Source organism: Trachymyrmex cornetzi, unplaced genomic scaffold (assembly GCF_001594075.2).
Source record: "Trachymyrmex cornetzi isolate Tcor2-1 unplaced genomic scaffold, Tcor1.1 scaffold272, whole genome shotgun sequence".
NCBI classification, from domain to species: Eukaryota; Metazoa; Arthropoda; class Insecta; order Hymenoptera; family Formicidae; genus Trachymyrmex; species Trachymyrmex cornetzi.
This window is the reverse complement of record NW_017297394.1, coordinates 417,320-433,497: the sequence shown is the minus strand read 5'-3', so window position 1 is coordinate 433,497 and position 16,178 is coordinate 417,320. Positions and strand designations below refer to the sequence as shown.

At 32.3% G+C, this 16,178-nt stretch overlaps 2 protein-coding genes and 1 pseudogene across 2 annotated transcripts; all 3 read left to right on the top strand.

The window, feature by feature from the left end:
* The first annotated feature begins 309 nt into the window (after nucleotides 1-309).
* LOC108761978 (odorant receptor 4-like) lies at nucleotides 310-6,704 on the top strand. The gene is made up of 5 exons (XM_018508769.1): nucleotides 310-1,097; nucleotides 1,464-1,563; nucleotides 1,848-1,958; nucleotides 2,058-2,213; nucleotides 6,540-6,704. The coding sequence occupies exons 1-5, from the start codon at nucleotides 310-312 to the stop codon at nucleotides 6,702-6,704; spliced, it is 1,320 nt and encodes a 439-aa protein (XP_018364271.1).
* Nucleotides 6,705-8,970: 2,266 nt separating this feature from the next.
* Nucleotides 8,971-10,725, top strand: LOC108761977 (odorant receptor 43a-like). The gene is made up of 5 exons (XM_018508768.1): nucleotides 8,971-9,464; nucleotides 9,742-9,841; nucleotides 9,972-10,082; nucleotides 10,440-10,595; nucleotides 10,672-10,725. The coding sequence occupies exons 1-5, from the start codon at nucleotides 9,049-9,051 to the stop codon at nucleotides 10,723-10,725; spliced, it is 837 nt and encodes a 278-aa protein (XP_018364270.1). The 5' UTR covers nucleotides 8,971-9,048.
* Nucleotides 10,726-11,386: 661 nt separating this feature from the next.
* LOC108761976 (uncharacterized) lies at nucleotides 11,387-15,848 on the top strand (annotated as a pseudogene).
* Nucleotides 15,849-16,178: the final 330 nt, after the last annotated feature.

The window sequence follows — 16,178 nt, the reverse complement described above, 5'->3', positions numbered from 1 at the left end:
CGTGTAACACTCATCACGCGCAGACGTTTTATGCACGCAAGCGCGGTATTCATTCTGTTCTTACCGTTGAAAGAGAAACTACCCATTATCACATACATGTGTCCAGTCATGATCGAGCTTCTGGTCCGGTATAACCATCTGTCACTCGTAAACACGAAATGCGGAAACCCTATTAACGGAATTAACGGAAATTCAGCTTCCGGGAAGGAACGAGACCGGTACAAAAATTGCGGTCACAAATTCAATTGTGTTAAATTTTAAATTAAAAACAGAAGAAAAAAAATTTAATTAAGTTAAATAAAATCAATTATGGCAGACTCGTCGAAGAGTAAATACAAAAATGATTTCAATTACGCAGTGCAAGTGACTCGCAATGTTTTGCGAATGATCGGTGTGTGGCCAATTCCCAGTAACGCTTCCAACGTGGAAAGAATCGCGACTCGCTTACAAAATGTCTTTTGTTACTTTTTATTCACGTTTATTATCGTGCCGAGTCTTCTATTAATATTCCTGAAGGAACATGACTTTAAACGTAGAGTGAGATTGCTCGGGCCGCTTCTGAATTGTGGGATGGGTTGCTTGAAGTACAGTCTGCTCATGTATCATGCAAGAGAGATTCAATCTTGCCTGAAGCAGGCGCTACATGACTGGAGGGATACAGTTGATTGGAAAAATCGGAAAATAATGCTATCCAAGGCAAAAATAGGTCGAAGGTTCGCGATTATTTCTGCCGTCTTCATGTACGTTGGTGGATTATCTTTCCGCACACTCGTACCGCTTTCAAAAGGTCGTATGCTCACACCAATGAACACCACAGTAAGAGCGTTGGCATGTCCGAGCTATTTCGTTAAGTTCGATGAACAGGCCTCGCCAGCATATGAAATCGTTTTCACCCTGCAATTCTTTGCTGGACTGATCACCTATTCGGTAACAGTCGGTGCAGCCGGATTGGCTGCATTTTTCGTCATGCACATTTGCGGACAACTGAGCATTTTAATCGGCAAGTTCAGGCATCTTAATGATATACCAGAGCCTGAGGATCGACCTGTCGCGATATTGCTGGCTGATATCGTCGAGCATCAAATAAAAGTGAAAACGTAAGTCTATGATAATAAGTAATATGGAGAAGATTTATATATTAATTGTTTTATTAATTTCATTATATAAGCGAATAATTTTTTAATGTGGAACTGATATAATAGATTTATTATATCGCGCGTTATTATTAGCTGTGATAATTTTTTTCAAATTATAACTATTAAAGAAAATGCAACAGAATATTCAGATTAACGTTGCAAATCTGTAATAAATCATAATTATCATATAAGATAAATATTAGACTGTTATTTTAATTATTTTACTATTTCATTGAATATATTATATTATAATACAATACAACACTGTAAACACAAGACTGCATAAAAATTATAATCATTTAATGGACGGAAATCATTTATTTACAGTTTCCTAAAACAAGTAGAGGAAACTATGCGATATATATTGTTAGTAGAAATAACGGGCTCTACTATACTTTTATGTCTTACTATGTACTATGTTATTATGGTAATTACAACAAACAATTATTGTGAGGCTTTTATCTATGCATTATAATTTGATAGTTAAAGACCTCTTTTCTGTATTTTTACAGTAATAATATCGTTATATCGTTGCACAGTTTTTTATCGTATAACAATGTAGCAATATCGTTATTATCATTAAGAATTACAGAATATTGGCCAGCTAATTTTTATAAAAATTAATAATAGGATAGTGTTTGTGAAATATATATATATATATATTTTATTTCAGAAGCTTTTATGTATTAACCAATAGCGTTAATTTTATAGGAATGGGAAAGAAGCGATTCTACAGCTATGTTAACTATGTTTCTGATTCTCACATCTTTTACTTTTTCTATTTTTACTAATTGTTACGTTGGTCAACTATTGACAGATCAGGTAGATAGCATTGATATATTTACAATATTTGCTGTAAAAACTAATAAGCAAATTTCCGAATGAACATTCGCGAAATATACACTTAATAAATCATGGCAGAGCATTAAGGTTGGATCAATGACATCTACGACGAATTGGCATCGTCTTCCTTACAAAAGAGCCCGTACTTTAATTTTGATAATGGCAGTTTCTAATGTTCCGGCAAAAATTTCAGCGGGAAAAATGATAGAAATGTCCCTACCTACGTTCAGTAACGTAAGTGTAGAAACCTTTCTCATTTTGGCTTGCTATTATATTATACATAATGCACATATATTTCATTATTTTATAGATCATTAAAACGTCACTGGCATACTTTAATCTGCTACGAAAATTTATTACATAATTTTGCTGAAATAACTATTATAACAATACAATACTCGAATATGAATCTGTAAATGATACTATTTTTCAATAAATAAACAAGATAAGTAATTAATACTTCTTATTTTAATTAATTTTGCTCTTAAAATATTTAGACATTTTGTAAAATATCAAAGAAAACAACTTCTTGGCATATTCTACATTTATTTAAAATTTATGTAAAATTGTTAATTTTTATAATTAGATGCTGCAAGATGTTATAATCAATTGACTTAATTAACAATTGGTGTAGTTTTGTTAATTTAATATTCAAGATATATGACCTATGATCTAACATAAGACAGATAGATCATATATAGATAGATACTATGCTAAAGGCCGTTTGATGTGAATTAGTCCTGCAATTATCTCTTACCGGCAAAAAATTGTGCGCACGCTATCTTTCGTATCAAACTTCTAATTTTGCTGCGACAGAACTACTACGCTAACAAAAGCGGAAAGCGTGCATAATACAAACTAATTTCATCGTATTTTCATCTATCACTTACAATCGTGCGGTCATTTTACAACAAGTAATCTAGAGAGAATCATTTTTCTCTTTTTTTTCGTTTGTCTATATATCATTATCGAACGAATGAATCTACGGAGTTCTAATTACGAGGACAATATTAGGTATATCATGTAGGTACACATTGGGATTGATCGGTATGTATGACCGAACCTGAAGAAATCCTGAAAACGGATGAGACTTTAAAAAGTGACTCCTCCGGGCGCTTTTTGCTGTCTTTCAACCTAATATTGTAAGTGCTTTAGATTTTTTTCATTACATAGACATTCTAAAATATTTCGTAATGACCAGCGAACTTTACTTGTGATGTATTTTAAGATCAATTAATTGTGTGTTTATTAAAATCAGAAAGACCAATAATTCCAAAAAGTGATTCCCACCAATTTAGCTCGTTCTTTTTTATCCAGATGCCAAATTAGCTATACAAAATTATTATCAAAAAAATTAACTTATACAAAAATAATATAATAATTTACATATAACTTAAAACGGAGTCAGATACAATACGTCAAAAATTAAACTTATCCAATAATAATATAAACATTACATAAAATAAACTTACATAAAATAAAAACGGAATCCAGTGTATTGCGTCAAAAATAGAATCACATCGCACACATCAAATTGTCAGATTTACTATGTGGTCATTCACAAAAGAAAACAAAAAGAAAAACCAATAATTAGAGAGAGAAATTTTAAAATAATTAATCTGAAATTTTTCTGAAAATTTAAATTGAATTAACTTACATGTAAGCATATCTTGCGACTCGACGTAAAGGTCTTGTGGTGTCGACAGCCAGAGATGAAACGAGAGTCAAAATAATAAAGTCACGTAGTTATTGAAATGAAAATAAAAATAAAATAAAACTAAGAACAAAGAGGGGAATCAACGTCACGATTCCGCAAACAATTCCATGTATAGTGGGTCTAAGGAATACGTGTCGTTCCGTAAATTCAAACTCTGCCTCTGCGCTGTTTTATATGAATCATTTCCGAAATTAATCTTTTGTTGAGCACCCTTTCCTCGTGTAATAGCTTTACATTTTCCCAATCAAAATCATGCTGATGACTGATTCTGTGTTCTGTAATTACGGAATGTTGTGTAGTGTTCTAATTTATGTGATTTTTATGTTCATTTATGCGTGTCTTCAAACATTTACCTGTTTAGCCTATATTTTTGGAAAGTTACATTGACATATTTTACACACTTGTACTTAGCTTTTTACAGTGTCGAGCAGTGTAACTATGTGTTATAGTTGGAACACTTTGTGTAAGACAGTGTTACACTGTGTCACCTGTGTACGTTGTTAGAAAACACCCATAATTAGAGAAATATAATTTTTTTTGCTATTATTTATTAGTTAGAAATATTATATATTTATTATTTAAACGGAACTTTAAATAATCTGTAAATAGTTGGTAATTATGCAGTATAAGGGACCATCCTCCAATGACCTTGACCTTGACATATGTTGTCAAGGTCATGACCCGGAGTGACCTTGAACAAATTTTAGCCGTCGCTCGTTCATTAAAAAGTTATTAACAAAAAAAGTTCTTCAATAAAACCTAACTTTTGGACATGACTGCGCTCCGATGAGACAAATTCCCTGCTTTAACACCGCAAAATATTTTCTAATATAATTTTTGTGTCTTTAGAGCAAGAGAATTTGTATTTTTGAAGCAGAGAATTTGTATTTTTAAAAGTATAGAATTTGCGTTTTAAAGGAAAAAAATGTAGTTTTAAAGCAAATAATTTGTGTTTGTAAAGCAGGAAATATTTTATTATGTATAATGTACACCTTTTCCATTCTTTTTATATGGACAGAAGTTTAACATTTCGTGAAAATAAACACTATAACTGTAAACACGATTACGTCGTTGTCGCCCAAATTCCTATAACGATCGAAATATATGTTACAAATAATTTCATTTATTTTTTGAAATTTATAAACTTATCTTATGATTTAAATAAACAAATCTATCCTGAATTTCACGTTTTCGATTGTTAGTGTATGTTCTTTTCAATGTGAAAGATAAAATATCATGCAAAAATTCCTCAGATAGCATTTACATAGGCGAAATTAACCAGTATCATCCGTTTATGATCGGTTAAATTGTATTTTAAATATTTTAAAAATACAAATTCTCTGTTTTAAAAATACAAATTCTCTGTTTTAAAAATACAAATTCTCTGGCTCTAAAGGTACAAAAATTATATAAGAAAATATTTTTGGGCTGTTAAAGCAATGAATTTGTCTCATCGGAGCGTAGTCATGTTCAAAAGGTTTTACTGAAAAACTTTTTTTGTTAATAACTTTTTAACAGACAACGAGCGGCTAAAATTTATTCAAGGTCACTCGGGGTCATGACCTTGACAACATATGTCAAGGTCAAGGTCATTGAAGGATGGTCCCTTATACTGCATAATTTAATAATTTAATATAAATGATCTTATTTTGTTTACGATCAACATAATCATATTTTATTACATAGATAAACTTTTAACAGTATATTCACACATTATTTTCTATAACATGTTTATGATTACAACTTGCGCTACAAGGACCATATGAGGTTCACTTTTCATAGCAATCACAACAATTATCTATAGCAGAAATCTCATGACAGACTATAAAACGCGAGAATGAGATAAATTGTACATGACTTTCCGGAAAAAAGAGCTTTACTGTCAACTACCAGCTTAATACTGGACATAAAATTGATTTATCATCAGTTTTAGTTATGTAAGTATTACATCATATTAAAAAATAAATCACTATTTTATATCTTATATTAATAGTACTTAAACTATGATAAAATATAATTTATTATAATAAACCAAGCACATAATAAAATAAATCTAATTCCAATCAATAGATATCTTCCACCAATACATATCTAAGTTAAACATAGATATCATATTAATGCAGTTATCTCTTAAAAAAATATATTATCAAATTATTTTTCGCGTACTTAAATATGCTATGTTCACAACTTGAGGAAGCATTATTTGAAGTATAGCAATCCTCATGCTAAATGTAACTTATTACTAAATTTTTTTTTAAATATCTATCATAAAATATATGTACAAATATTACCTGTATCCAGTTGAATCGCTGGATAATGAAGCCGATTGGTGTCTGGCCAAAGTTATCCAATATTTCATGTATAGGAAAATTCGTATATTTTCTGATAAATGTAATATGTATCGCTTTATTCAGTTTCTTCCTTATACCCTCTGTCATGTATATGTATGATACTTTAAATATATACGTATGCTTTGTGGGGTACGAGTTTTTGTATAATGGTTATCATAAACTATTCTTCGCTAATCGTCCGCGAGAACGACATCCACAGTGATATTAAACATATCGAAAAAGACTGGATGAATACTCGATATTACAAGGATTGGATTATAAAAAAACGCAAAGTTCGGTAGGCACCTGGCGACGATCTGCGCTTTCTTCATGTACAGCGGTGGTATTTTTTATTATCTCATTCTGCCGTTGAGTGCTGGCAAGATTACGGATGAAAACTCGATATATCAGTTATTAATAAATCCGATTTATTAATCCGAGTTATTAATAAATCCAAGGTGATTGTCGACGCATGATGTAGTCCCATCAATGAAATTTTTCTTTTGAATGCAGTTTCTATCGGGTTTCCTCGCGCACTTCACTTTTGACAGTGCAAGAAACTTAGCTGCCATATTCGCGATGCATGCCTGTGGTCATCTGGAAGTCTTAATACAGGATCAAACACTTGATGGACGGACGGGAAGATATATGACAACGTGGATGAAAGATTGGCAATGATCGTGCAACGACACGTTCGAATTTTACGGTGAGTTATTTTTTACTAGCATCGCCAATGTTTCTTGTATCCAACATATATATATGTCTATATATGTGCTTAAATTTATTTTTAATTGTTTAAGAGTACTTAACAAAATCATACTTTTTCTGTGAAATATTTTTATGCGATAATGTTACCTTTCAATTTTATATCGTTAATGGAAAAAATACTGCGTGAAATATCTACGGTGAAAATTATATTAAACATGTATATTGAACATGTGTCTTCTTGGATGTTTTTCTATCACGATATGCATATCGTATAAAAAGTATGTACATACTTCACCAAGTGTATTGCAATTTCGAAGCAATATTAGAAATCAATGGCAATTGTTTACTCGTTCTCGAATAGATCTTCAAATTACAAGAATTGGAGACTAGACAGCCTACGAACTTTATAATATTTATTGTTCTGCATACATCTATTACGTTTACTATTTTTATATTCTGCTACTATTTTTATATGCTGCTACATTAGCGAGTTTGTAACAGAAAAGATAAAAAACTCATCCGCAATTGTGATAAATATAATGTCTTATCCCGGATTTACAATAGAGTTCTAGGCCTTAAGCCATAAGAAATGGACAAATCATAGTCGATTATATCCTCCTCGAATTCGATTGTAATTGGTCAATTTCTTACGACTTAAGGCTTAAAACACCTATTGTAGATCCGGGATTATGTACTTTGTATGCATGGTATATTCACAGGATATAGTTCATAGTATATTTTCACAATATATTTTTACAGTGGCAAAAATATTCTAAATTTAATAATAAATTTACAAAATTTAGAATTCATTGTAGAAAGTAGCTCCTAGTATCGTAAGTTTAGTTATGTTTCAAATAAAAGAAATGAGAAAAGCAATCCTGTAAACAATGCAAAAAAGTCGGTGAAGTATTGTATATGATCGATTGGCATCGTCTGAAAGAAAGGATCTTGCACCCCTGTGGATAATTACTGTATCCGTAATAAATATTTGGTCTATCTTTCAATAGTATTTTGAATAAAGCTTTATATAAAATATGTATAAAATGTTTATATAACATTTTAAAAAAATTAATAATAATAAGTATTTATCGCATAAATATTCTGTGCTGTCTGGGTATGAATTACATATCACTTGTCCGATCGACAGGTGATTGAAACATCCGTCACCCACTTGAACATGCTATGTACACTGATATAATATTTGTTCAAAGTAAAAGATTCTAGTTTATCTTTTGCATATTTCCCTTTATAATTTTTCTTAATACTTCTCGCGATAAAATAAAGCAAAATGCAATCGAAAATATTGAAATTTTGTGTTTGTATTTTGTTTACTATTTAGATTAAAAGCGTAGACAAATTTCAATACAAATGGTCTAAAGCACTACTCAATTAAAAAAAATAAATTTTTTTAATGTTATTCTAATATTAAAATGCAATTCTATTTTATTATACTCTAATTTTTTTATAATTTGAAAAATATATTATAAATAAAAAAATATTCTTCATTAAAAAAATATTATAGTAATATTTTTATCTTCATACAACTTGTATAAGCATTACGAAATATGTACACGTACGTAATCCTATTCTCTCATCCACGTGTAATAATACCTTATACGCAAGAAAAAATCGGTTGCGATCCATCCAGACAAGTTACAGAAAATATCTACGCGAGGAACGCAATTCACTCCGTTCATAATTCATAGTTAGACAATGTGCAGTATCACATGAGAAAATCTTGATCCCCTTCACGGAAATGGAGAATTGCGTTTGCAAAGTTTACCCTCCGTATCCTGCTTGATCGTCTCTTTCCTAGAAATGTCAAGCGAAGTAGCGCAGTCGCATTTGACTTTCCTCGCATATACGCTCAGACAATCCGATCAGTCATCATTGAGCTGTCACTCCCTCAACAATGTATGGAACTATCACAGAGAAGATAAATCCGGTCGCGACTGTCTATGATTACAAGAAAGATATGAGGTTGAGCGTTCAGCTGATTCGTTGGATGATGGAGATGATGGGCACGTGGCCAAAATCTACCGTGATCTCATCGATAGAGAGATACGCGTACACGCTATTAAACGTTATTTGTATCGGTTTGATTAGCTTCCTCGTCGTACCCGCCGTCATCTACATAGTGCTTGAAATGGATAATGGATACCTTATCTTGAAACTCTCCGGAGCGTTGAGTTTTTGCGTATTGGCCATCGTGAAGTATTTTTCGCTGATTTTTCATGAAGAAGATATTCGCAATGGTATCAAGCATATTGAGAGTGACTGGATAAATACTCGGTATTACAGTGATCGGATCACGATGATTAGGAGCGCGAAATTTGGCCAACACCTTGTGGCAATTTGTATGTTCTTCATGTACGGCGGTGCTGTTTTCTTCTATCTTGCCCTACCGTTCAGTGCCAGCAAAATTACAGAAGATGAGGGTAATCTGACATATCGGCCACTAGTGTATCCAGTCGCCAGGGTGATTATCGATGTACGACACAGTCCTGTCAGGGAGATTTTTTTTTGGATGCAGTGCCTATCAGGCTTTCTCGCTCACTCTATCACTGCCAGTGGATGCAGCTTAGCTGCCATATTCGCGATGCACGCTTATGGCCGCATGGAGATCCTGATACAGTGGATCGAGCACTTGATAGACGGACGAGAAGATTTATGTGATAATATGAATGAGAGATTAGCGATAATTATAGAGCATCATGTACGAATTTTACGGTGAGTCTTTTTCCCAACTTTGTCAATATTCGTGCATACAATATACCTATACTGCGTTTCAATTTATTTTTAATTATTTAAGAACACTTAAAGAAATCATACTTTCTCTGTAAAATATAGGCTGCGTTCCACTTAACGCTTACAACGCTCGTGGAATCATTTCATCCTTGTCGTTTATCAAATGTTAAACAAGGACGAACGATGCTCGCGAGCGGTGCGAACGTTAAGTGGAACGCAACTATATTATTTACGTGATAACGTATTCGATATCTTTCAGTTTTATTTCATTGACGGACAGAATACTGCGTGAAATATCTATCGTGGAAATTGTACAATGTACAGTAAGCATGTGTCTTCTTGGATATAATATTATCATGGTATGCATATCATACACAAATAGTACGTGCGATGTAAAACATATCCCTATTTCGGAGCAATGTTGGAGATCGTGTGATTTACAGCGATATGTACAATATATCCCCGAATATAAAAATTATTATATTGCAGGAATGGGAGAGCCAAAAGACTACAAGTTATATAACATATACTGTTCTCCTTCTATCTTTTACCTTTAATGTTTTTATATTTTGCTATATCGGCGAACTTATTGCCGAAAAGGTAAAGTCCTTTAACAGTCGAAGCATTCCTTTGCACATCTGTATGATACATTTTTACACAATAGCAAGAGTATTTTTATAATAATATATTATTATAATAATATTTTTATAATAATATATTATAAAAGTATTTTTATAATAATATATTGTTATAATAAAAATATCTAATCGTACTAAAATTTACAAAATTAAAAATTATATTTTAGAAAGTAAGAAACTCTTAGTTATGTGTAAGTATAAATAAGCTGACATTATTTGTCATCATTTGATGTCAAAATGATGACAAATAACGTTAGTTCGTTTGTCGGATATTACGTTTTGTATAGAAAAAAAATTAAAAAAGCAATCCTATAAATAGTACAAGAAGATCGGTGAGGTATCATATATAATCGACTGGTATCGTATGTCTGGAAGAAAAAGCCTCGACATTGTGTTAATGATTGCTATGTCCAATACATCGATCAAATTTACCGCCGGAAATATCTTCGAGTTGTCTTTCACTACTTTTGGAAACGTGAGTAACATAATATCAACATTTATCATATCTATTTATAAGAAAATGATTTGTACATTATTCGTACAATTAACAGGTGGTTAAAACGTCGGTCGCTTACTTTAACATGCTGCGTACATTAAATATATAAAATTCTTGTCCAAAGTGTACATATTAATAAATAACGCAACCAATAAGGTTGCAAATAAATGCCAATTAGTTATCTGATATCAAGAAAAAAATAAAAATGTTTTTAAGAAATAAAAAACGTTATTAATTAAATATTATTAAAATATTTGTTAAATAATATACCTTTTATTTTGTATACTATTCCTTAAAATATTAATATTGGCACTATACGCAACATAAAATCAAGAAAAAATTGCAATCTAAAACAATATTTATATTTTTAATGACGGTGTTCATTTTTCGATAAAAAATTTTTTTTTTGTACATATATACACATTACGTAAGTAAGAAATTTTTAATAATCAAGAAATAATTTTATGAATATTAAAGAGTAAAAAATATATAAAATGTAAACTACATATAATACCTTGCTCCATGCGGATTGTTTTCCTATCATGCATCTAAGTAGAATAGGGTATACAATAACTACAGATTAATCAACGCAACTCGCACCCGTATCGATCGCTACTACCCCTTCACTCCGGAAAATCTGAAACTCTGCCTCTTAAGCTAACTATACTCCTTGAAAAAAAAGTTAGAAAAATGCGCAAGCGCTTAGAATGACTTAATGTTTCCTCCATCGCGATATTATCGCTCAATAGTTCGCCGACATTCGAATCACTATGTCGTATTTCTTCCGTGTGTCCTCTACGCGCAACACTGCGTATCAACAGGACAACGAGTACAGTATACAATTGAATCGCTGGTTCCTAAAACCAATCGGTGCTTGGCCAGGGACCAACACTGATATCGCCGACAAGGTGCTATCGCGTGGTATCCAATTTGTCTGTCATTCTTTGATCGCCTTCACGGTGGTGCCGTGCGCGTTATACATCATATTTGAGCCGGATGTGCATCTAAAGCTAAAGGCTTTTGGACCGATGATACACTGGCTGATGGGTGGCGCGAACTATTGTTCATTACTGATGCGTAGCTACGAGATACGCAAATGCGTAGACCACATGCGTGCCGATTGGCAGTACGTAGGAACAACGCGTGATCGCGAAGTGATGCTGCAAAACGCCAAATTCGGTCGATTTGTGTCCGCCTTTTGCGCGGTCTTCATGCAAGGCGGTGTCTGTTCCTATAGTATCATTACCACTCTAACACCGGCGAACGTTCGAATCGGGAATGTCACTATAACGATGCACCAGCTTCCGTGTCCGTTCTACACGGAGCTGGTGGACACTAGATACAGTCCAGCGAACGAGATTGTGATCGTCCTACAATTGTTGTCAACTGTCATAGTAAACTCCGTTACGGTGGGCGCGTGTAGTCTCGCTGCGGTCTTCGCCATGCATGCCTGTGGCCAGCTGAGCATTCTGATGATGAGATTGGACGAACTTGTCGACGAGACAGAAAGCGAACATAAAGTCACGCGACGAAAGTTAGCTATCATCGTGGAGCAACATCTCCGTGTACTGAGGTAATATTTATACATTGTAGATTTTGAAAATGTATTTAATTTTTTATTTATATTTCCATCAAAATTCAAATGAGTGGAATGAAATTGTGATATTTAAATCGCCGATTAAGCAATTCGTTTAAAAAATATATTTTTTATTTTTATTACTTAACTGGTTTTGTAGTTAGAGCTTTCAAAAATCTTGTTTAAATTTCTGCTGTAAAGAAGTTACACATAACAAAAATGATATTAAAAAATATAATAGTATATTAAATTATTATATTATGTAGTATATATATATATACGTATATATATATATATATATAATATGTTATATTACTAAAACAATAGTTTTAATTTTAGTTTCGTATCGCAGATAGAAGCGATTATGCATCAGATATGTCTCGTCGAATTATTGGGGTGTACCACTGATATATGCATGCTTGGATATTATACGATTACGGTATGCTGGCATCATATCAAATAGTTGTAATAACTGCAAAATAAATCTTTGTGCGTACGCGTGTGCGTTTCATTTATGTTACATTTTTTATTATATTTTTTAACAAATTAAATAATAATGAAATCATTTTATACAGACATTTTTACTTATGTGTGAATGTGTGTGTGTGTGTGTGTGTGTGTGTGTGTGAATTTATTTATAGGATGATTATATGTATTTATAGGAATGGAAATTGCATGAAACTAAAAATTTGCTTACGTACTTTACGATATTCATAGCCATGTCATGCAACATTTTTATATTTTGTTATATTGCTGAAATCCTCACGGACCAGGTAGTTGCATCGTATATATGTATACATATTTATATATAAATTTTTTTTAATATAATAGTCTAAAATAAAATTATGACGTAAAAGCATAGATCAAATTAGAGTTTGTATAGTGTCAAAAAATAGGAGAAATGGCATACATGACAGAGTGGTACCGATTACATCATAAAATTGCGATCGACCTAATTCTAATAATTTCAAGATCAAATGCCGTTATAAAGATAACCGCCGGAAAAATGGTTCAGCTATCTATTGCAACTTTTGGAGATGTAAGTTTATCTAAATACTGTGTTAACAATTTTCTATAAACAATATTTCGATGCCGATTTATCTTTGTAAACTTCCATAAAATTTTTTGAAAAATTTTACTATCATATATGTACTTTTATATATGAACTTTTAACTATTTATGTCTTAATGTTTATTATATTGGATATTTATATTGCTTAATATTAAATTTTATATTGCTTACAATTTTTTAATATTCTAATATATATCCCTAGAAAGATCTGAAAATTATTACATAAAAAATGCGTAAAGATCATTAAGATGGATCTACCAACTATAATTATTTCAGGTCATGAAAACATCGTTTGCGTATTTAAATATACTCAGAACAGTAGCGACATAACAAAATTTAGATGTAAATATGACATAAAAGATCTTCAGATATTCAAATTATAATGAATAATCAATGTAGTGCTATAGCTGATTCTATTGTATTAATAAGTATATCTTTACTTCTCAATAATGTCATTGACATCGCATTTTATGTTTTGTCTTATTAATAACCATATTACATTTTGATGTGTGTAACACACAAGATAAAGCTTTTTACAGCTATAATGTAAGATAAAGTACCAAAGGACGTCACTTTTGCTTAATAAAATTTACATTAAGAATACTACTCGTTAAACAAAAATAACTGCGAATTTGGTTACCTTTGTTGATCAAGCTATCCCATGAATTTTGTTTAGATGTCTTGTACAATTCATGTGATTTCGTGTAACTAGTAGCTATAAGTATCGATTATATTTTTTGTCTCAACCGGATGGCGTCCAAATTTCTCTCTCCTCGCATGTCCGCGCAGGCGCTGCCGTAACCACTACTTCGTTGAGAAACCAAGTAGCAGGATTATAGCCCGTAGTACTATCAATACTTGGCGCGTTGTCTATGAATCGACTATAAAGCGCATTTCTAGCGAGATCATTATGAGCGATTACAGACGAGACAACGATTTACAGTTAAATCGTTGGTTTCTGAAATCGATAGGCGCTTGGCCAGAAATACAAACAAATTCAATGACTATAAGAATGTTTTAATAAATATCTTGCGAGAGAGAGAGAGAGATTAACATGTCATTCATTAATAGCTTTTAGCGCGATATCTGCTATATTATACATATTATTCGAAGAGAAGGATTTCCGTTTGAGACTCAAGGCTATTGGATCTATGAGTCATATTCTCATGGGTGGAATTAATTACTGTTCGCTCCTGCACCATAATAATAATCGGACACGCACGTCTATAGAGCATATGGAGACCGATTGGCGGATGGTGAAGAGAGAATAATCGGGAATTAATACTACGAAACGTGAGAGTGAGACGTATTATAGCGGGCATTTGCGCGCTCATTCTGCAAGGTGGCGTTATTTGTTATAACAAAGCGAAAGGAATGTCACGGATATCCATGAAAATCGGCAATAAGACGATTGAAACAAGTCGCCTACCTTGTTCGTCCTTTAACAAAATCGTAGATACCAGACTCAGCCCGGTATACGAAATCGTGCTTGCATTGCAGTGTCTTTCGACCATCGTGGTAAATAACATCACGATTGATGCCTGCGGTCTCGCCGCGGTTTTCGTGATGCACGCACCCGGCCAACTCAATGTAGTGATGCTACGTCTCGAAGAACTAGTCACCGATCAAGATCTCCTTCAGCTGAGACTGGCGAACATTGTGGAGGATCACCTACGAGCCTTCAGGTAAAAACTAATTTTAAAAGATTATCTATACAAATAAATTTTAATTATCTACGAGAAATGATACGGTTGTATATTTTATAAACTTTGTAACAATAACATAAAATGCTCGATAATTTGACAAAGCAAAACAATAGAAAACGACCAAAATAAGCATAAAAGTTGTTAGGTTACAATAAAAATATATATTTGAGATACAATGTTATCCAATTCTTATACATTAATACGTTTCGACTCAAGAGTCTTCTTCAATTAACATATAAATAGCCTAATAATCTAACCGCAATTAAAAAACTGAACTAATATCATAATAGTATCATAATCAGCTAAAGTTACCCCACCATGTTAAGAGTATCATGATGTTTTATACGATATAATTAAATCTTCGTTCAAGGGCGAGAATTCCGTTAAGTCCAAAGAGAGAAGTCAAATGGTAAAAAAATATTCTGAGAACGAAATTCATTAAAATTATGTAAGAATTGTGACAGAAAAGAAATTAAATATAACAAGTAGTCAAATTACCTTGTATTCATGGTGCGAATTGATAAACTTTGGCTGACCTTTAAAACTAATTTCTCGTAAAACGTAATTTTTGTCCGAAAATAGTGCCAAAAAACTATAATATGTGGAAAAATTACCTTATATCTTTTTTCTAAATATGACATATTTGCAGAATTGCAACTGTCGCGGCCGTAAGATATTTGGATAAAAAAATTGAGTGTCTTTAACGTCGCGGCTGTTGCTGGATGTGTCGATTGCAGGTTTCTTTCACATTTGGAGGCAATTATGAGTGAGATATGTTTTGTGGAATTAATCGGGTGTACATTCAACTTGTGCATGTTAGGATATTACACAATTACGGTATGCTTAAAATTTAAGAAAGGTGAATATGTGACAGATTGACTATCGTTACTATATCTACATTGATTGTAAACGCTATTACTTTGTGTATTCTTCCAGGAATGGCACGAGGAGAGTATAAACACTATAATAACATATATCATGGTGTTTTAACAGCAATAATATTTAATATCTTCTCATATTTTGCTTCATTGGCGAACTCGTGTGGGATCAGGTACATGAAGTAATTGTGTTCCATTTCAAAAGTTTCCCTCATATGTTTATCTGCAATTAAAATATTATTCACACTTGGATTAACGGATTCATTATGTGATAGTGTAAAAAAGTTGGTGAAGTAGCTTATATGACAGACTGGTATCAATTGCCGCATAA